At 42.3% G+C, this 22,594-nt stretch overlaps 1 protein-coding gene across 6 annotated transcripts in view; it reads left to right on the top strand.

Moving 5' to 3' along the window:
• The window catches only part of BRF1 (BRF1 general transcription factor IIIB subunit), a 237,049-nt gene that overhangs the window by 121,950 nt on the left and 92,505 nt on the right, over positions 1-22,594 (top strand). For all 6 annotated transcript variants that reach the window (XR_012159588.2, XM_073349847.2, XM_073349848.1 and 3 more), the window contains exons 8-11: positions 3,746-3,872; positions 7,085-7,124; positions 7,215-7,307; positions 8,104-8,382. Coding sequence is in view for 5 of the 6 variants with exons in the window: in XM_073349847.2 (XP_073205948.1) it covers positions 3,746-3,872; positions 7,085-7,124; positions 7,215-7,307; positions 8,104-8,382 (539 nt within the window). In the remaining variant the exon portion in view is untranslated. The remainder of the gene's footprint in view (positions 1-3,745; positions 3,873-7,084; positions 7,125-7,214; positions 7,308-8,103; positions 8,383-22,594) is intronic.

Below are 22,594 nucleotides of genomic sequence, written 5' to 3'. Positions count from 1 at the left end.
TTCCTAGCTGTAGGTAGGGCTAAGAAATCCCCTGTGGAAGGTGTGCATAGGTGAAAAAATTTTAGTGCCCATAGCTGCGTGATGGCTGCCTTGGTTTCCTTCAGACTTGCCTTGTTTTTTATACTCCAGTAAGATCCACAAACCAAACCAAGTCTCAATAAAATTCCGCTGTTGTTGAGCTGTGTGCAACATTTCTGAACTGAACACAGAGGGAAAGTATATTTTTGTACATATGTGGATTGAACAAAAACAGCGGAACAGATTTTACTGTAACTTTTCCGGGGGGATAAAAGTATATGTGGGGGATGCCTGTTGGCACAGACCAAACTCTGGACAATTTTGGCCCCAAAGGAATTTGTTTTGAGATGGTTTGTCCTAAACCATTTTAAAAAAAAAAGGGGGGGGGTTGTGTTTTATTGGAAGTTGCATTTCAGCCTTAACTCTAGTGGTTGCTACTGCTTCTGCTACAAATAGAAAATAGTTGTCTGCCAAATTTCAGTTTTTAATGCCTTTTTTGACTTGGTGTCAAGACAAATAATATCTTAATTTGTACATCTACTTATTTTCCCTTTACACATAGCTTAAAACTGGCCACTCTGATCTAATTTTTCTTTAGATGAAAAGTGAAAACAAAATGAAAGTGAGATATAGTTTTATGTAGAATTTCATCTAGGAAGTAAATTTTATTATGACAATTTCATACACCCTTGAAATTTAACATGCAACAGTTAAGGTTGCATCAGTATTTCGTAACTGCAAAACTAATGTTGTCACGTGTTTTGCAGTATGGACTACAGTGTTTAGCAATTTGTGAACTTGATGGCTTATCTCAAACACTGACCAATTTGGTGAAAGGCTGATATCTTGTACATAATTTAAACAATGTATAATGGTGAGATATTTCAAGCAGGTAGTTAAGGAAAGTAGTTACACTACTTTTTAGCTATATATAAATAAGTATGTGCACATGCAAGTGTGTGATATATAATATCTCCCTCTCTCTCTCACTACACATTCTCTGAAGACCTGATGCTGCAAGTTCCATACAGGTGCACCCATGTGGAACTGCTTGCAAGATTGGGCCTCAGGTAGCAACCGAATTTGGGGCAGGAACCAGGTGTATTTGTGTTTTGCACAGTACTTTGTTCAGTGGGGTCTGGTCCTGATTGTGGCGTCTGGACACTAATATAATAAGTATTTAGTATATGAATTTATGAACACTGTTCAGGCTGTGATAGAAAGGGTCATGTATAAGTGTTAACTACAAGAGGATGGCTGATCTTGTGGTTAAGGCACTGGACTAAGACTTGGGAGGTATGGGATCCGTTTCTGTGCTGCCTATCTGTGGCCTTGGGCAAGGCATTTAATCTCTCTGTGCCTCAGTTCCCATCTGTCAAATGGGGGTAATAATACTTTCTTTTTACCACCCTTTGCTTCTTTCCTACTTAGATTGTTAGCTCTTTGGCACAGGGACTGTCTCATGTTCTTTGTACAGTGCCTAGAACAATGGGGTTATGGGGGCTACAAGTAATATAAATAAGAATAATGCATAGAGGCATTGTGGTCTAGTGCTCTGTGTCCTTTGGCAAACCACTTAGCTAGAGCTGTCTGGAAAAATGGAATTACCATCCCGTGAAACATTTTCAGGTTTTGGAAGAATGTTCATCCCAGTTCAGGACAAAAAATGAAAAGCTGGACATTTTTCTTTGAACAAATTCTGAAAAATTCTATTTCAGGAGAACTGAAACAATATTTTTTGGCTTCCTGGCTGCCCATGTGGAAGGCACTTGTGAGTGGGAGAAAATGAAACTGACAAGAGCCTTCCTGGTTATCAGCTGGGGAGCTATCATTTTGCGTTCCCAAAGTAAATGTTTCCTAAAGGAACATCAAATTTCTTTGGCCAAATTTGAAATTTTCCAATGGAGAATTTCAATCTTGTGAAAAGGGCATTTTTGGCCTCCCCAAAATCATTCCACCAGCTCTACACTTTACTGCTCTGTCTCATTTTCTCCATCTGCAGAAAGTAGAGTAGTACTTAACCACCAAATGTTGAGACTGGTGGATGAAAATGCAACAAATTGGTCCTACGTAATTTCTTTTCTTTTGAAAGATTTCAGAGAGATTCTATATTCTTAACATAGTAACTTTTAAAATGGAACCACTGAACAAGTGCTAATTATATTATTACTATTTACTGTATATATTTACAAGTATTCATGTGTGTCATTTATTCAATGAACAAATGACCCCTTTTCTCCATTGCAGTCCATTGTCTTCTGTTTGGGAAGATGGGTTGTTTCAAAACTGTTGAAATTATATTATTTGTAGACCTGCTTTGTGTAAATTAACAGTAATGTTAATATACTAAGAATAATTTTAAGCTTATTCCTGTGCTATAATGATAAATACATATTTTAGTTTGGAAATTTGGTGAATTTTTATTAGGATTAATAACCCTGATTTAAGTCAGCCAGAAAGTAGGCATTTATTTCTCCATGTGGTTTTTCCAGTTATCACCTAGAGTGATTGTGCTGTTCCAGTCCAGAGCAATAGTCCCTCTAATTTTTTACGTTCATGTGCAGAATGAATTTTGTTATGTGCATCAATATGGAGGTGATATATGGTGGGGGTGGGGCCGAGGGGTTTGGAGTGTGGGAGGGGCTCAGGGTTAGGGTGCGGGGTGCGTGAGGGCTCTGTCTGGGGGTGCAGGCTCTGGGATGGGGCTGGGGATGAGGGGTTTGGGGTGTGGCAGGGGGCTCAGGGCTGGGAAAGAGGGTTTGGGTGTGGGGGGATGAGGGCTCTGTCTGAGAGTGCAGGCTCTGGGGTGGGGCTGGGGATGAGGGGTTCGGGGTGTGGGAGGGGGCTCAGGGCTGAGGGTTAGGGCATGGGGGGGTAAGGGCTCCAGCTAGGGCTGAAGGCTCTGGGGTGGGGCTGGGGATGAAGGGTTCAGGGTGTGGGAGGGTGCTCAGAGCTGGGACAGAGGGTTGGGGTGTGGGGGATGCAGGCTCTGGGGTGGGGCAATAGATATGGGGCTTGGTGTGCAGACTGTCTCAAAGCTGCGGCAGGGAGAGAGGATTCTCCCCAGCCCTCTCTTGCTGCAGCAGTTCGGGGCCAGGGAAGAGGTGCCTCTCCCCGCCAGAGCTGGGGGAGAGGCGCCTCTCCCCACCTGCATGGCCCTTGATAGCCTGCTGCGCAGCCATAGAGCTTAGAGGGAACTTAGGTCCAGAATCTCTCCTTGACAAAAACTTACTGTTTCTTACATACTGTATCTAATCAAAAGGCAGTTTTGTCATGTATTTGTCATGTCATTTATTTATTTATTTAGGAACAGATGAGACCATCAAAATCATTTTGATTTTTGTGTAGCCTAGTGGATAGGGCATGGATTGGGACTTAGTAGACCTGGGTTCTAGTCCCAGTTCTGCCACTGATCTGCTGGGTAACTTGGGGCAAGTTATTTTACCTTCCTGTGCCTCAGTTTTATTATCTGTAGAATGGGGATAATTATATTTATCTCCTTTGAAAAGTGCTCTATAAGAGCTGGGTGCTATTATTTTTTTTTATTATTTTATTTATTTATTTTATGATCTATTTATTTGTTTGAGCCACAGTCTCTTGGGATGACACGCTTAATCTTTAATTTAGCAGTTTGTCAACTTTTGTAAAACTGCTTGTTTAAAAAAGAATGTTCTAAAAGATACCACAATAAAATATTGTGTATTTTAATTTTATGTATATATGTTAGGCTTACAGAATTTGAAGATACACCAACGAGTCAGCTAACTATAGATGAATTTATGAAGATTGACTTGGAAGAGGAGTGCGATCCTCCTTCATTTACTGCTGGTCAAAGAAAATTAAAGATACAGGAGGTGAATTCTATCAATACTTTGTATTTGGAGCTGCTTGTGGTTCTGTCTCTGTTTTCATCTTTGGACTTGATAGTGTGCCATGCCATGACTGACCAATTTAACCTTAGCTATTCCTGCTTCTACCACCATATTCTCATGGGGAGGGTGGGAGGCATAGGTGGTGGCATCCACAAACAAACTTATATTTTTTTCTGTACTGGCTGGGAGATAGTCTCTAAGGTGCCACAAGTACTCCTGTTGGTTTTAATGTGTGGCTAACTCATTTATTTGAGCATAAGCTTTCGTGGGCTACAGCTCTCCATCGGATGCATAGAATGGAACTTATACACACATACAGAGAACGTGAAAGCTTATGCTCAAACAAATTGGTTAGTCTCTAATACTAACACAGCTGCTACTCTGAAACCTGACATTAAAACCAGCCACATATTAAAAGGTGCGGTAAGATTTCTTCCACACCATTTTCACTAACTCCTCCAGAGAATCAGACTCATCCAGATTCCTGTCAATAGTAGCCATAAATAGTAATTAGTAGATTACTATAAATAGATTCCATAAATAGATTCCTGTCAATAGTAGCCCTTCTTTTGAGGGCCCAAACCATATCTGCAGTCTTAGCCAACCACTGCAAGAACAGGGGAAAGGGCAAAGTCACTGCTTAGCTCAGTGCAAATCCGGGGAAGTTGGTGATTAAATATCATGGCAACAGCTGTACTTCTGTTTTTAGTAAAACTACTTATTTTTTCAAGGCATTTACTGCTGAGCACCTAATTTTTATATTGTGGATTCAGGGTTCAGTACCCCATGACCAGTCTTCATCCCCACTGGGAAGACGATGTTGGCGTGGGTGCCAGATCTCCATTCTGAGCATGGTTCTCTTAACTACTTTTTTGTAGTTGCGTCCTGCCTACCTGCTCTGCATGAGTCTTTCCACTATGCTCGCCACCTCATACTAGTGTCAAGATTCTTTTTCCTTACAAAATTGGGGCCTCTCATTCGACCAGCTAAGCTGATTTTGTTGCATGTGAACCTTGAGGAGCTGCCTGATTTTTGCTCCTCTCATATGTGCTACATTCACTCTTCTACCCTACTTAGCAAAGGTCACAGCTGGAAAAGTACTTGTTTGTTAATTGGATCAAAAAATGTTGCAAATGTTGTTCTTGCTAGCGACACCCTTGGTTAGGAAATGAGGCATTACTTAAAATTTTGTCTAACTTCTTGTTATACAAAAATAAAATACTGGTGTTAACATTAATCAGATTGCATAGAATTTGTTTCGTGATACAACATGCAGTACTTGAAAGACTGGTTTTATGTGTGGCTTAGTTCATTTGAGGAATACTGGCTTGACAAGTATTTTATATGAAAATATTCTGTAACCGTCCTAAATGTCGTTTCAAGTTATTTGCTATTGAAAGTGAACATCCTTAATATTGGTAATGTTATGATGTCCTCTGGAGATTTTACACAAAAGCCTGGTTAGACATTGTGGGTCATATTTTTAGACCTCAGTCTTCACTTACATTCCTGCCCACGCACATCTGTTGGTGGTGGTTTCCTGCCATAGCTTGTTCATGTAGTGGTGGTAGGTTCTAACTTCTGCAGCCATGTGGGCTTTGTGTGTGCAGATTCTGTTACTTGTGTACACTATTGTTAGCATTGAAATAGTGTGCCTGTTCAGGGGAGGGATGTGTTTACTCACATGTGGAGACCAAGAGGAGGTCCCACTAAAAGTCTGTCAGCAGATAAACGTTGCCATGAAATAGAGCATGGCTTTTTGAGAAATAGCCAATTAATAATCATATGCACCAGATTGGTTTTATTAGTATAGTTACATAGAGGAGTATGTTATGTGTGTGCTCTAGATGATTTTTAAAAATATCAGTTATATATGGAGATGCTAGAGTACAGTTGACAGATAGTGTCAGTAAGGTTGACAGTTGAAAGCTAGTGCTCCAAAGTTTTGCAATTACTGGTTTTTTTTTATTTTCATTTATTTTTAATTTGTAACGTTTGAATGAAATACATTTATAATCTGAACACTACATTCTTCAAAGTTCTTGAGTACTTACAACTCCCATTTATGCTGTGGATGTTGTGTACCTCTGAGAATCACCCAAAATGGGTTTTGTCCTCTATTATAAAATATTTTAGTATTTTTTGGCACCATCAGAGAGCACATACATGTATCCAGGTAATTTGCAATAAACAAGAAAGAGAGGGTCAAATTCTCTTCACTTACGTGAGTGTAGACAATGAAGTTGCTTCAGGTTCACACAGAATTGAGTTTGTTGAAATGGAGGCTTGCTTCTTCTTAGCACATCTTTTTGCCTAATGTTGAATTTGTGACTTAGTATGTTGGAGTGAAATTAATATACTGTTACAAACACAGGATTATTACTTAACCGCAGAATCAGTTTGTATAAAATACTATATTTAGTGTTAAAATACAGTTTGTACAAAACATGACCGCATCCTGTTTTAAGATGCGATATTCTGGACCACAATGTTAGAATTCGGAAGTATTTTCGTACGAGAAACAAGCTGGACTGTGAGGAGGAGGAGAGTCCCTGTTTAAACACAGGTATCTGAAATACTAGACTGAGAAATACAAGAATGACTGTTAACATTAGGATGTTTCTCGGAGGCTGGATTTTTTTGGTCCACCATGTTCACTTTGAGCTGCTTATGGCCACGGATTTCCCCTAGGAGAATTCCCCTTGTGTAAGGGAAATCTCTTCCAATGCAACTGAGCTCCCCTATAGCTGATCGTCTGCTAGCATTAACTCCATTATGGACTTTACGATGGTGATGGAAGTTAGAGTAGGCACCCAGCTTCTGCAACTTCTCCTGGGGGTGGGTGGCCAAGAATCAGGGAGCTGCAACTGCAGCTGCTATTCTCCACTATGTCTGAGCTGTGCTTGGATAGAGGGGAGAGTTGGTGCCTCATTTTAGGTGAGACAGTGTGAAAGTTCCTCTCTGTCAGGTTGAGATATAGGTTTAATCAGTACTTTATTTCAAACAATATTTTGATACTTGTCTTTTGTCTGTCTGGTCTGTCCTAGATTACGAACACTTTATGGAAGAAATGTACATTACCATCTTTCTATAGTACCATGTGTATTTAAGTTTCTTAATAGAGGAACAGATATTAAAATGATTTAATCGTAGCATATTCATATTTCATTCTGTTACTCATTTTTTCTTTTCAGCTTGAGAAAGCGCTGTCAAAAAAGCTTGAAGATGTTGAAGGTACAAGTCCCATTCAATACACTGTATCACTTGGCTACACCAAATAACATGAATGGTTTCTGAACTTTTATTTTTATTTAATTGCCACAGGTGAAATATCAATTTACCAAGATGAAATAGAGAATGAATTAGAAAATAGTAGGCCAAAGGCAAAAGGAGTATTAGCAAATTTGACTAAAGATGGTAAGTATATAAAAGACGATGAATATTTTAAAAGTAGCAATGGGGGTCAAATCCTACTCACGTTATTTTGTATGATCTTTTATTATGCTATATACTGCTCCATTTCTTTGTTGTGTATTTATATATATGCAGTTTCATACATTATGCTGTGAAAAGTTGGGTGCAACAAAACATTTAAGTCTTGACTTAGACTGGAGTTCTCTGAGGAATGGAATGCATATTGCCAGCCCACAAAATACCATGCTTCAAATATCAGACATCAACTTGAGTAGTACTGGAATTTACCAAAATTGTATACATTTTAAAAAATAGAACTATTGTAATGGCATGAATGGCTGTGACAAATTACTCTCAAGTGCAATTTAACAGGGGTGGTGTTGGTACTTCAGGTTAACATGAAATTTACCCCAAACCAGTGGGCATGTACCTTTGTGCCTCTGTATTCCCACACAGAAGGTTTTCACAGTACTGTTTATAGGTTGAATATTAGCCTTAATTATCATGACAAGTATTTAGCTCTTATTACTAGAACTACTTACTTGCAGTATTATTGCACAATAGAAGCAATTTTAACTTATTATTTTCAGAAGAGACATATTTTAAACGCTAAAGCAATGATTTTAAAGCACATCTGGAAATTCCGTATATTCATACAATGTACTGAAATACTCTCTGTTCTTCTGCAGATTGTTCTCTAATGGTTTTTATTTTTTTAAGTGAGCTGCTCTTCATGTACTTAGTTTAGTAACAGATGGTATGAAGTTATTTGATTTCCCCCCCTCTCCCCCCATTACAGAATCTATAGAAGATAATACTGCTAGCGTATTTGGAGAGGAGGAGGCAGAAGATGAAGAACTGGAAGCAGCTGCTAATCATTTAAACAAGGACTTTTGTAATGAACTTCTCGATAAAGATAGATTAAAGAAAAATGAAGGGAGAGAATGCAAAAATGGAAATGAAACTCCTGTATGGCCACCTGCACTAGAATCTCTGCTTGGCCCACTCCCTACTGCTGCCAGCCTTGGGATAACAGAGTCTATACAAGAGTGTATATCCCCTAAGGATCGAGACCACAGTAAGTACAAGATTAATGTAAGCCGAAATTTAAAATAGAAATGTCAGACTTATGCAAACTGTTGTGGTTTCACTGTTTAATTTCCAGTTACTTGCATGGTTGTTGACATAGGAATTCTATGAAATGTAAATGTTATAGGAAGAGTGTAGAGACATAGGAATTTGCAATCTTGATCAGACCAGTGGTTCAACTGGTCAAATATTTTGTATTTGACACTGGCCAGTACCAGAAGTTGCTCAGGAAGGTTCAGGATTTATATCCCTTAAACGTAGTAAAACAGATTTACCTTGATATGATAGCTGATATGGATATTTCAAACAATGCAGTCATTATGTTGTTTTATTTGATACTTCCAATTAGCAATGTGTAACAAGTGGATTTTTTCTTTATAAGTATAATTGGAAATGAAAATCTTAAATACCCGTGTTCTAGGTAACTTTTTTTTAGTTCAAAAGAGACGCAACATTTTTCAGGAAATACTTTATTGGAGTCAAACAAGGAAGCTGTCTCCTTTTGCTCTTAGTCAAGAATCAGTCTATTATATTTAATTCATTCTTCAGTGGTTTGTAAAGTTGCAAATGTTCAAAATACTTGGCATACAATATAGCGTATGCTTTTCCCCCCTTGATATACATTTTTGTTAATATCTTGTTTGGCATGTTCCATTTCGTTTTCTCTGATCCCTGAAACCTTTTTATAGAATGGCACTCGAATGGACAGCATTAGCTGAATTGAACAATTGAAAATTTCTATTTTGCATGAGTTACAGAAGGCTACTACACACAACCAATGATTCAAGGAGGTGTGTTTGCCTTTTTATATGTAAACTGAAACTCTATGGAGCATTTTTTTCCCCTTCATGAATCTCAGATCTGAACATATTTGGTGAGAATCTCATTTTTTTCTATATTACAGTACATTTTCTGTTCCATAAAGCTTATCTGTCTTTGAATCTGTTCAGTCAGCAGATTCAATGAGTAGATCCAACTAAATGGACTGTGTCTTAATTTAGCTCTTATAACAGTTTATGTGAGTTATTCAAGATAGATGATGCTATCCTACTCCACAGCTAGACTGAAGGACCACACAAAATCAACCTTATACCATTTTACTGCTCATGTCACAGAACTGCAGCGGATGAGTATAATTTATTTTCCCATATTATGCACAAGCTAAATGATGTAGAAAAAATTGATTGTTTAATTAAAATTAATGGTGGGAGGAATAGATGGCTCACACTATTGGGATATGCATCACTTCACCTCAAAATCAGTGGTTCAGATCTAACAGAGGTCAGTAGTAGCTGAAAATTGTTGCTGTCTGATGGTTGTTCAATGACCTCTGAAAAACAAGTCTGTGGTTTCAGTCCAGTTCCCAGTGAACATGTCCGTATAATGAAAACCTCAATTGGCACTGTCATTGGCAATTTTAATGGAGGGTCCAAGGACTGAATGAATTTACAGATGGAACTAATCTGTCACTCCCAGATATGTTCCTCCAAGTCGGGCTTGAGGTTTGTGGGCAAAGAAATATATGGCAGCTTGGTCTGTGACTGCCCCTGTGTTCTACCGGTTCTGTAAAAAAAATAGAGGTCTATGGTCTTTGGGGCTGCCAGATTCATTTAATTTTTACAAGTGATCAACTGGGTTTTGGTATGTTTATTTTAAAAAAATATCCCTCTGGAAAATCCCAACTCCATTGTGACAGGGATTCAAATTTCCTTTATGTAGTATACCCAGAATGAATAAAAGATTAAATTTAGGTGTTACAGTGGGTTATTGTTTTGGTTGTAGTCTTTAGTCCTTCCCAAAGCTGATTCTTTTGGGTTGCAGGGGCCATATGTAAATCTCTAGCTTCGAGGGAAGGATATCTCCCATCCTCCTCACCCCAATTACCTTCCTTCTCCAAAAATCTCTGGTGTAGGTCCCCTTAAAGATCTTTTACTTGGCTTTTGCATGTGATATGTCAACTTATGATTGTGTCTGTTTCAGCTGTTTGAGGAAATATCTCACTGATGCAGCAGCAGTAGAAGACTCCCCAGAAACTGATAGTATAGACCAGACTTAAATGCAATGCTTAGATATTGAAGGACATTTAGGGTTATTCCCCAATCTGCAATTGTCAATGCAATATATGTGTGAATTTTTTATGGAAAGCACAGTATTTGAGTGAATTTGCATCACAAAGAGAGCACACTAGGTTACTGCATTAATGCAGTTAAGAGGCAGTATAATGCTCAATAGAAGCGATGCATTAGATTGTATTGTCTCTAAAAATACTTTAATCAGGAGGGACATTTCAGTTGGGTTTCTTTTTGAGTGTTTACAGTTGCTTCTATCTTGTTGATTTTTTTATTATACAAGGTATTAATCATAGAATCCTGCCCAAGGCTGATTCTTTTGCTTTGGATCTGGCTATTTTAATTATCTTAAAAGTTTCTTAGAAAACCCAGATTCTCCTTGTTGAATATCTTATCAGTAGCAATGAAGTACATGCTCCTGCGTACTAAATGAAAACATGAATTCACCCACAATGAGGCTTTGTGTATACCCTGTTTGTATATTTTAGTGAAATGCTTATAATTTGTAAAAGGAAGGGGATACTATATTCTGTGAATGCTGATCATGCTGTTCTAAACCATAAAGACGAGTTTATTACAGAACTCATGAGCATTGAAGTCCTGAGTGAATTGTGTTGTATCATAGCTACCCAACAGATGCTGGAAATGGAGAAGATCTGGTAGGTCAGCCAGTACATTTCTCTGCCAAGGCAGGATTTTCACTTGTAACATATTTTCTAGAATTTTGTTCATTCTAGTTTTAAATACCCCAAATAATAGGGTTTCCACTATTCTCTGGGAGATTGTCGTAGTCAAATACCAAAGACTTTATTTTCAAAGCATTTTTTCTGGTATTCTATATAAAATTTCTCTTTGTAATTTATTTTCCATTACTCCTACTTACGTCCCTTTGTACCACCCTAAATAACTCATCGTCTTCCTTAGTATTTACAGCCTTCATACATTTGTAGGCTATTATCCTGTCCTCCCCTTGTTGTCATTTAGCACAAGTTGTGCTTGTCTCAAAATATTTTGGCCAAGATGGAAAGTGAGAAAGGATTGAAACTAAGTGCGGCAGAGGGAAAATGCAAGGCTTAAATTGTATGCCAAATTCATACAAATTATCTTTGGTATGCTCGTTGGTATATCGTAAATTTTCATGAGCAGTCATTGTAGGGCTACATTAGCAAACAGTGTAGTGTGAGCAGGTGGTAACATGCAGCTGCACCTCCTCATAAAAGTAAACATCTTTTATAATCAAAAATAACTTTTGCAAGTACCATCTTGTGCCTACCCGAGCGAAGTGACTGTAAAGTACAGATTAAAAAAAAAAATCTATGGCAAAGTTTTTGTGCTCCCTGTTACTGACAACCAATTGTTTGTCATTTACATACATTTCCCTTGTATTTATGCCTTCATTCGTACTATTGATCTCATCCAGTACACACTGAAGTCAGAGAATCTTTCCATTGACATCAGTGGGTGTTGAATAAGGCCCTATGTAAACAGCTACCCCAAACAATGGCCTTTGTAACAAAAAATGAACTAATATTAACTCTATTTTGTTTTCTTCTTATTTTGTCATCTTTTTGTCTCTTACATTTTGTTTAAATGTCATACAAAAGAAACTCGCTAACAAGACTTAAAAATTAATAGATTAGTAATTCAAGGGAATTAAACATTAAAAACATTGGGTTTGTTTAGTCTGGAGAAAAGAAGACTGAGGGGGACATAACAGTTTTCAGGTACATCAGATTGTTACAAGGAGGAGGGAGAAAAATTGTTCTCCTTAACCACTGAGCTTAGGACAAGAAGAAATGGGTTTAAATTGCAGCAAGGGCGGTTTAGGTTGGACATTAGGAAAAACTTCCTAACTGTTAGGGTGATTAAGCACTGGAATAAATTGCCTAGGGAGGCTAGACAAAGAGCAGGTTAGACAAACACCTGTCAGGGATGGTCTAGATCAGTGGTACTCAATCCGCGGCCCAGTTAGCACACAGTTGCGGCTCAGCTGAAGTCCTGAGTGAATTGTGTTGTACACAGCTGCTGTATGCTAAAGGCTGCTGGGCCTGTGGGTCGGGGCTGTGGGCTTCCCCACCACCTGGTGTGGTGGGGTCTAGGGCCCTGGCTGTCCTGCCCCATACAGCGGAGTCTGCGCTTGGGGCTGCCAGGCCACCGTGCTCTGCACAGTGGGGTCTGGGCTCGGGGCTGTGCCGCCCTGCTGCCAGGCGGCATCTGGCGGTGTCCGGGGTCGGGGCTGCCGCATGGAGGGGTCAGGGTAGGGGCTGCCCTGCACCTTGGGTCTGTTCCTGGTCCAACTCTGTGGGCGGGCTGGGGCTTTGGGCATAGGGGTGTGTAGGGGAGTTTGGGGTGGGGTGCTGTGGTTCTTAACCTGTGGCCCATAATGATAAATAGGTTGAGAACTACTGTTCTAGATAATACTTAGTCCTGCCATGAGTGCAGGGGACTGGACTAAATGACCTCTTGAGGTCCCCTCCAGTCCTATGATTATGAAGTGCTGTTAAATCGTAATTACTTACATATGAAAAATAAAGCTACTAATTTATTGTCCCATGTTATTTTAAATATACGTGGTCATCAGGTTGACCAATTATGTTCCCAGTCCCAACTATTCTTTCTTTATCTCTGATTTAAGCATGCAATTGTTTTGATGGCTTTAAGCACCTCCTGTTGAAAGTATTAAAATGTGTGATCACTTAGGTGCACAATTGCTAGATTTATCTATGCAACACAGGGAAATCATTTTAAGAATTTGCCTTTAATGTATTCCCTGTATGGGAGCATCTCATTGGAAACTTTTCTGTGGAAGGACTTGTATCTTTACAATTTTTGAGAAGTGGGTGATACATCTTTATGCAAGCAAACCTTTCAAACCTAACCACCTATAATTCATGTATTTGGCAGTCTTGATAGACTATTGTATCTGTGATTGAGCCTTCCTTATGTTGTTAATGAGATGTGAAGATCTTGCTGCAGACAGTATGATAATGTCAGGTTTCAGAGTAGCAGCTGTGTTCGTCTGTAACCGCAAAAAGAACAGGAGTACTTGTAAAAAGAAAAGGAGGACTTGTGGCACCTTAGAGACTAACAAATTTATTTGAGCATAAACTTTCGTGAGCTACAGCTCACTTCATCGAATGCATTCAGTGGAAAATACAGTGGGGAGATTTGTATACATAGAGAACATGAAACAATGGGTGTTAACCATACACACTGTAAGGAGAGTGATCACTTAAGATGAGCTATTACCAGCAGGAGAGCGGGCGGGGGCAGGGGGGAGGGGCAAGACCTTTTGTAGTGATAATCAAGGTGGGCCGTTTCCAGCAGTTGACAAGAACATCTGAGGAATGTGGGGGGAGGAGGGGGGAATAAACATGGGGAAATAGTTTTACTTTGTGTAATGACCCATCCACTCCCAGTCTCTATTCAAGCCTAAGTTAATTGTATCCAGTTTGCAAATTAATTCCAATTCAGCAGTCTCTCCTTGGAGTCTGTTTTTGAAGTTTTTTTTGTTGAAGAATTGCCACTTTTAGGTCTGTAATCGAGTGACCAAAGAGATTGAAGTGTTCTAATGGCGTGGCTAATGTGATTAGGTCCTATGATGGTGTTACTTGATTAAATATGTGGACAGAGTTGGCATCGGGCTTTGTTGCAAGGATAGGTTCCAGGGTTAGTGTTTTTATTGTGTGGTGTGTGGTTGCTGGAGAGTATTTGCTTCAGGTTCGGGGGTTGTCTGTAAGCGAGGACTGGTCTGTCTCCCAAGATCTGTGAGAGTGAGGGATCATTTTTCAGGATAGATTGCTTTGCATGCAGATTTAGGTACCAGCAGTCCACAGGTGGCAGGTATCAAAGGCAGGGGAAGGCTAAGCCTACTCAAATAGCCTGCATGGCCCCACCCCCAGTCGCCCTCCTGCTTCTCGCTGCGCTCTGCTGCAGCTCTTCCTTCCCATGTAGCTGGGACCCGGGGCCAATGGTGCCGGAACCGGGGGGGGGGGGGGAGGGAGGGAGCCATAGCCCTCCCACTTTTTGAAAGTAGACAGGCCTGACCCGTCCACTTTTTCACCAGGGCAGACCCTGCCCCCTTGCCCTCCTCTTGTGCCTGAAGCCCCGGCCAGGCCAGGCAAGTGCGGAGCCCTTCTGGGCAGCCCTCACCGGCAGCTGTGGGGAGCCATGGTGGACCCTCCACCTGCCCGGGGGTACAGAAGGAGGGTCTGTGACTCCATGCCGGCTCCCCACAGCTGCTTGCACAGCTCTTCCTGACCCGGCTCTGGCTGGGCAGGGGCAGGCCGGGCCTTGGAGCCGCAGCCCGGCTACAGTAGGAGCTATGCGGGCAGCTGTGAGGAGTCGCGGACCTGCCACAGGCGGGCGGGGTGCCCCCCCGGAGCTGTGTCGGGGAGAGCTGCGCAAGCAGCTGTGGGGAGCCTGGGTTCCTCCACCTGCCCTGGGTGGGGGACCTGGGACACAGTCAGGGGGCTGCTTTTGCCTCCACGTGGGCCCCGCCCACACTTTTGGAAGGGCTCTGGTGCCCTTGCCCTGGGCACTACTGGGGGCTGGCCTGCAGCCAAGGACTCAGGGTGGCTGGAACCGGTGTTCGTGCCACCCGACACTCCGGGGCTGGGGGTCATGCTGCCTGCTCACCCACCATGCTGGGGGCTGTGCTCAGCTGCCTGCCCACCCGCCCACTCGGCACTGGGGGGACAGGTGCTCAGGCGGCCCAGGACTGGTGGGGGTAGGAGGGACGGCTCTGGTGGTGGAAGGGGAGTGGGAGGGGTAGGGCCCTGGACAGAAGGGGTGGGCCGGCCAGGGACTAGCCTCACCAAGTCCGTGTTCACCCGCTGCCCATGCTGGAGTCTTTGATATAAGTTACAGATGCATGATTTTCTTTCTTAACAGTCTATGTGAGTTTTATGTAAATCTTGTGTACAGTGTATATAATTTTACACTAAAAACACCAGTGCACCCCTGTCTACACAAACAGCTGTGTGCACATTTTCATTGAAGAATCTTACATATTTCTGAAAGACTGAGATGTTAGTTGCTAGCCAGGGGTGGCTGTAGAACTCGTTCTTCCCTCACTGATGCTGCAGCTCAGGTTGGAGAAGAATCTGTTCCAAATGAGGACCTCAACTCAGTCCCCCCTAAGCACCCAAGAGGTACATGCCTCAGAGGCTGTGCGTCCCCACACCAGCTTGCATCAGTACAGCTTTCAGGAGGTGGGAAGAAACAACCAGTTCAGCTGGTGCCATGCTGCTATTCCTCTGCAGGAGGAGGAGAGGAAGTACAGAGATGCAGTGTCCTGCTGCCACTGCTTTAATGATTCATTAGGGAGAGGTGTGCAAGAGAATAGAGTGGAGCACTAAGGGGGCAAGGGGAGGGACACACAAACAGACCTGGAATCAAGAGAAGGGCTGGGGAAAAAAAAAGTGGAATAGCTCAGCTTTCATATGTATAGATTATATACTATCTCCTGCCCCACCTTTGTGTGCATGTATATTTCTGCCTTGCTATCCCACCCCCCAATAAAACCCTGTCTTGCGAAAAGACAAAAGCAATTAAAACTGAAATTGTTCATTAGGGAATTGTAGAAAATGTATAGACACTACATGGAAGTTTCATTGACTTCACTTGAAAATATAACTGGTTAGAAGAATGTTATTTGAACAATTCATCATGTTATCTGAAATGTCAAGACTATGGTCCCCAGTTCAGTTCAGGGAGTCCTCATGATCTCAGTTGCTATTGTGAATAAAGACTTATTAACCTAGGTCAAGAAGCCACAAAACTTGCCCTGGGAAGAAGGAAATATAAGAGTGCAAGCAGTATTTTGCAGGGGTTAGCTACTGGGGTGAAGTATGATGAATGATAAATCAATGTGCAGCATTAGAAAGTATCTTGGGAATTTTGCCCTATGTATTATGAAAAGGTTAAAATAATCCCTGGTAAAGGTAGTTTACTTTGGAACGGCATGTGCTCATTCCCTCTTCAACTGCTGAGGGAAATTGCTGCATAATCAAGAGCCCTGGAAATAGCCAATTTAAGTGAGTTGCCAGATACATTTGAATATTTTGGTGTGCTTCTGTTTTCCTTTAGCAGTTTTATTTTGTTCAGTAAGTTTGGATCTAGTTAGCATAAATTACTGCATAAATTAGACGTTAATAGAGAATTCTTCTTCACGTGATTGCTCATATTGATTCCAATTAGGTGTGCATGTGCCAGGTGCACAATTGTCAGAAAGTTTTTCCCAAAGTAGCACCCGTGGGGTTGGCTGTGGAGCCCCCTGGAGTGGCACCTTCAATATGCTCAGTGTATGACCCTGTCGACTGGGTGCCTCCTCAGTTCCTTGTTGCTGCCAGTGACGGTTGTTGGAACTGTAGCGTCTTGCTTTGCAAGCTCTCCACGTTTCCTTAGCTTCTCTTTCAAACTGTTTGTATTTTGTAGTTGTTCAGTTCTTAGTTATTGTAGTTCTAGTTAGTAGTTAGTAAGCTGTTGGACTGGGGGGTGGGGGAGGGGGGTTACCTTCCACCCTGACTGTGTGTTCTCTTTGGGGGACGTACATGCCTAAGTCCCTGGGGTTCAAGTCCTTAGAGGTTTTTAAGGTCAGGCTTGACAAAGCCCTGGCTGGGATGATTTAACTGGGAATTGGTCCTGCTTCGAGCAGGGGGTTGGACTAGATGACCTTCTGGGGTCCCTTCCAACCCTGATATTCTATGATTCTATGATTCCTGCAACAAGCCCAAGCCAACAGGCGACCCTCATGACGCTTGGTTAAAGTGTCTGGGGGAAGCACATCAGTCTGAAAAGTGCAGGATTTGTAAGGGCTTTTGCCCCCGAACCAAGAAGGAGCAGGACTTTAGATTGAAGCAGCTCCTTATGGAGGTGGCACTAGACCACAACCTGCACTGGTGCGACAGGATCCGGCGTTGAGTTCCTCCTGTGCAGTGCCCCGGCGGCAGTGGCAGCACCGCGAAAGGACTCCGGTAGAGACCTTCAGCACCATAACTCCCCGACACCGAAGAACGTAGGACCAGCCCAACACCGATCCCGTTCACCGGTGCAGAAGCAGCACTGGAAGCAAGGGAGGAGTGGTTCCCACACTTCAGAACTCACCCCATTTATTCGAACGCAAAGTTTACTCCACGGGGGGGCTTACAACTCAGGATTGCCAACCAGCAGGCAATCCTGAGCAGGTACAGTTTTAACTCCTGGAACTCTGTGCTGAAGTTTAGAGAGCTGGTTTGGGGCAACTGTCGAGGAGGGCAAGGTAGTAGCGCGGACCTCTTTGCAGGCCTCACTGTGGACTCAGCAGCGCACACCTTGTCCTCAGGGATAGCTGTGCAGCATAGTTCATGGTTGCAAGCTTCGGGGCTCCTGCCCAAGGTTCAGCAAACTATGCAAGATCTACCCATTGACAGGCTGGGCCTATTTGCTGAACAGACTGACTCCAGACTGCATAGCCTCAAAGGCTCCAGGGCGACAATGAAATCTTTGGGTATGCATACCTGGCAACCCAATGGAAGCTGTTTAAGGCCAAACCACAGCAACAGTGTTCGTATCCTCCTTGTCCGAGGCAGGATTTTTACAGGCACAGGGGTAGGAATGGCAAGTATAAGCCTTCCCATCCCCCATCCGGACAGGGCCAGGGCCCGACTAAGCCTTCATCGGGCTCAAAATAGACATTTTGAAGGTGCACCTGTCTCTACACCGGATCCTTCCTCTTGTTTTTTGAACAGTCTATCCCACTTCTACCATGTGTGGTCCCAAATAACATCGGATCACTGGGTTCTTTGCATGGTGGAAGTGGGATATTCTCTTCAATTCTGCTCCTACCCTCCCTTCCCCGTCCCTCTTCAGGGACCCTTCTCACAAGCAACTCCTAATCCAGGAGGTGCAGGCACTCCTTGCTATAGGAGTGGTGGAGGAGATTCCTCAGGATCTTAGGGGCAAGGGATTCTCTTTCTGCTACTTCCTAATCCCCAAAGCTAAAGGAGGTCTCAGACCCATTCTAGACCTGTGAGGACTCAACGAGTTCATGGTGAAGTTGAAGTTCCGCATGGTTTCCGTCAATACAATTATCCCTTCTCTGGATCTGGGAAACTGGTTCACCACCCTTGACGTGAAAGACGCGTACTTTCACATAGCAATTCACCCTGCTCACGGATGCTTCTTAATGGTTTTGGTCGATCACAAACCTTATCAGTTCACAGTCCTTCCCTTCAGCCTGTTGACAGCACCACAAGTGTTCACCAAGTGCATGTCAGTGGTAACAGCCTTCCTCCAAAGGAGGAAGGTGCAGGTATACCCTTACTTTGATGATTGGCTGCTCAGGGGGCACACCAGAGAACAGGTGGAGTCGCAGGTTGGTCTGGTCACATCCACATTTGAGAGACTGGGTCTCCTCCTCAACGTGAACAAGTCCACCTTGTCTCCGACCCGGAGGATAGATGCCAGAGATGATGCAGCTTTTGGTAGAGCAGTGCTCCAATCTGCGATTCCATAACTCTGACCCCACCGTCTAGGTAAGGCTTAGGAGTCACCTAATTGGAATCGATATGAGCAATCACTCGAAGAAAAAATGGTAACTCACCTTCTCGTAACTGTTGTTCTTTGAGATGTGTTGCTCATATTCATTGCAAACCTACCTGCCTTTCCCTCTGTCAGAGTAACCTGCAAGAAGGAACTGAGGAGGCACCTGGTCGGCAGGGTCATATGTTGAGTGCCATGAAGGCGCCACTCCAGGGGGTTCGACAGCTGACCTGACGGGTGCTGCTAAGGGAAAAACTTTCCAACGACTGTGTACGCAGTGCACACACAACTAATTGGAATGGATATGAGCAACATATCTCGAAGAATAATAGTTACGAGAAGGTGAGTAACTGTTTTTTATTTAAATTTAAGCATGTGTGTAAGTGTAGGAGTAGGGACTGCTCCTATAACTATGGTTTGCAGGATTAAGCCCTCGACTATTGGTAAAAATAGCCAGCAGTTACATTGTGTGATAGGTTTCAGAGGAACAGCCGTGTTAGTCTGTATTCGCAAAAAGAAAAGGAGTACTTGTGGCACCTTAGAGACTAACCAATTTATTTGAGCATGAGCTTTCGTGAGCTACAGCTCACTTCATCAGATGTTTACCGTGGAAACTGCAGCAGACTTTATATACACACAGAAATCATGAAACAATACCTCCTCCCACCCCACTGTCCTGCTGGTAATAGGACAGTGGGGTGGGAGGAGGTATTGTTTCATGATTTCTGTGTGTATATAAAGTCTGCTGCAGTTTCCACGGTAAACATCTGATGAAGTGAGCTGTAGCTCACGAAAGCTCATGCTCAAATAAATTGGTTAGTCTCTAAGGTGCCACAAGTACTCCTTTTCTTATTGTGTGATAGTAGTCAGGTATTTTTAGTTTGCAAAGTGTATTTAAAAAAAAAAATCTTTCCCTAATTGACCTGTATTGTTAATGTTGACAATTAAAAATACTTTGGAAAACTTAATTTTATTACTCTGGTTTGTGTTTGGGTGTGGTAGAGTAGAAAATCACTTGATAGTTTATACTTTCACAATTAAAATCAAAGTATGTAAAAACAGAGCTATGCTTTGACCTGGATTCACAGTGGCTGGGCAACTCGAGGTTACTGTAGTCTTCAGATTTTCTATTTAATTTTTGTTTTAATGTACTTAGTGAAAAGCATTTAATAATATTCAAATCTCAGCATTTAGAAATATTCCTAGGTTCATTAATTGCAGAGCGGTGGAAACTGTAGAGTGACTGATAAAACCGGCTTTTAGGTTGGCTAAGATTAGAGTAATAATAATTAGGATCTTTTGTTGTGGACTACTTGCATGGAATGTAGAATTGTATTAGGTCAGAGTTCCCCAACTGTGGTCTGTGGAATAGTTGCTAGAGGTCCACAGAGAGCTGGTTGGTCCCATGGAGCTTGTTCCTGTCATGTCTTGCTGCTAAATTTAATTAAAAAAACAGCTAAGAATACATTGTTACTTTTTCATGTAAGCTATTGCTGTAGTGATTGTGATGTTTGATTGAAATTCCCATAAGTGTTATGCTAATTAAGATAAGGTTTCAGTTTCCAAGTAAAAATATATAGAGAGAGAATTAAGAGGTTGTTTTCTATGATGAAAGACCTATATATTTACAGGTTCAGCAGTGAAAATAAGAGACTGCATATGTAGCGCCCCCTCTTCTTTAATGCCAATCTGCTTACAGGTTTTGATGGACAGCTCTGGGTTCTTCTAGAGCCCGTCACCCACTCAGAAGGGTGTATATCTCCTTTATTTTTCCCTATGAATTTATTTGGCGGTGCCTCCACCCCCCTCGCTCCTTCCTGGCAGGGTCACCAGGGCAGCTTGGGAGGAAAATTCTAACCACAGGTTAACCCCCACTTACTTGCCAGATAGTTGGAAACTCCCAAGAAATAACACAAATACATGCAATGTATTCAACACAGTAATTATATTAAACAGGAGACAAATATAACAGGGTAAAACACTATTTTTGGGGTCACTGATGCCCACACTGATAATACCCGTGACTTTCCACAGTCATGGGACCTGATGTAGCAAATGTAAGATTAGTGTCCTGTTGGTACGTGTACTTTGTTGGGGCCCTTGATGACCTAAAACCACAATATCTTCTCTGCAGTGGTTTAACAGGGTGGCTGACTGGGTTCAGTATAGCCCAAAGGACTCAAGTCGGAGGACGTGGTAAGTCCCTCCACAGGTTTAATATGCAGCAGGCTATAAAATCCCCATACCCTTACTCCCTGGCTTGAGGAGGAGTAGGGGGTCACCAAAACAATTTCCCTGATTGACTGACTAAAAGATAAGGAGTACTTGTGGCACCTTAGAGACTAACCAATTTATTTGAGCATGAGCTTTCATGAGCTACAGCTCACTTCATCAGATGCATGCCGTGGAAACTGCAGCAGACTTTATATATACACAGAGAATATGAAAAAATACCTCCTCCCACCCCATTGTCCAGCTGGTAATAGCTTATCTAAAGTGATCATCAGGTGGGCCATTTCCAGCACAAATCCAGGTTTTCTCTCCCTCCACCCCCCCACACAAATTCACTCTCCTGCTGGTGATAGCCCATCCAAAGTGACAACTCTTTACACAATGTGCATGATAATAAAGTTGGGCCATTTCCTGCACAAATCTAGGTTCTCTCACCCCCTCACCCCCCTCCCAAAAAAACCACACACAAACTCACTATCCTGCTGGTAATAGCTCATCCAAAGTGACCATTCTCCCTACAATGTGCATAATTAAGGTGGGCCATTTCCAGCACAAATCCAGGTTTTCTCACATCCCCCCCACCCCCATACACACACAAACTCACTCTCCTGCTGGTAATAGCTCATCCAAACTGACCACTCTCCAAGTTTAAATCCAAGTTAAACCAGAACATCTGGGGGGGGGGGTAGGAAAAAACAAGAGGAAATAGGCTACCTTGCATAATGACTTAGCCACTCCCAGTCTCTATTTGGGGGGGGGATGTGAGAAAACCTGGATTTGTGCTGGAAATGGCCCACCTTAATTATGCACATTGTAGGGAGAATGGTCACTTTGGATGAGCTATTACCAGCAGGATAGTGAGTTTGTGTGTGGTTTTTTTGGGAGGGGGGTGAGGGGGTGAGAGAACCTAGATTTGTGCAGGAAATGGCCCAACTTTATTATCATGCACATTGTGTAAAGAGTTGTCACTTTGGATGGGCTATCACCAGCAGGAGAGTGAATTTGTGTGTGTATGGGGGTGGGGGGGATGTGAGAAAACCTGGATTTGTGCTGGAAATGGCCCACCTGATGATCACTTTAGATAAGCTATTACCAGCTGGACAATGGGGTGGGAGGAGGTATTTTTTCATATTCTCTGTGTATATATAAAGTCTGCTGCAGTTTCCACGGCATGCATCTGATGAAGTGAGCTGTAGCTCATGAAAGCTCATGCTCAAATAAATTGGTTAGTCTCTAAGGTGCCACAAGTCCTCCTTATCTTTTTGCGAATACAGACTAACACGGCTGTTACTCTGAAACCTGACTAAAAGATGGTTCACTTACAAACTCCATGAATGATCCTCAGGTTTAGAGATGACTCTGGACTCCTCAGTCACT

This window comes from Lepidochelys kempii, chromosome 6 (assembly GCF_965140285.1).
Source record: "Lepidochelys kempii isolate rLepKem1 chromosome 6, rLepKem1.hap1, whole genome shotgun sequence".
Taxonomy (NCBI): domain Eukaryota; kingdom Metazoa; phylum Chordata; order Testudines; family Cheloniidae; genus Lepidochelys; species Lepidochelys kempii.
The sequence above is the reverse complement of the archived record's forward strand: the minus strand, read 5'-3'. Positions and strand labels throughout refer to the sequence as shown.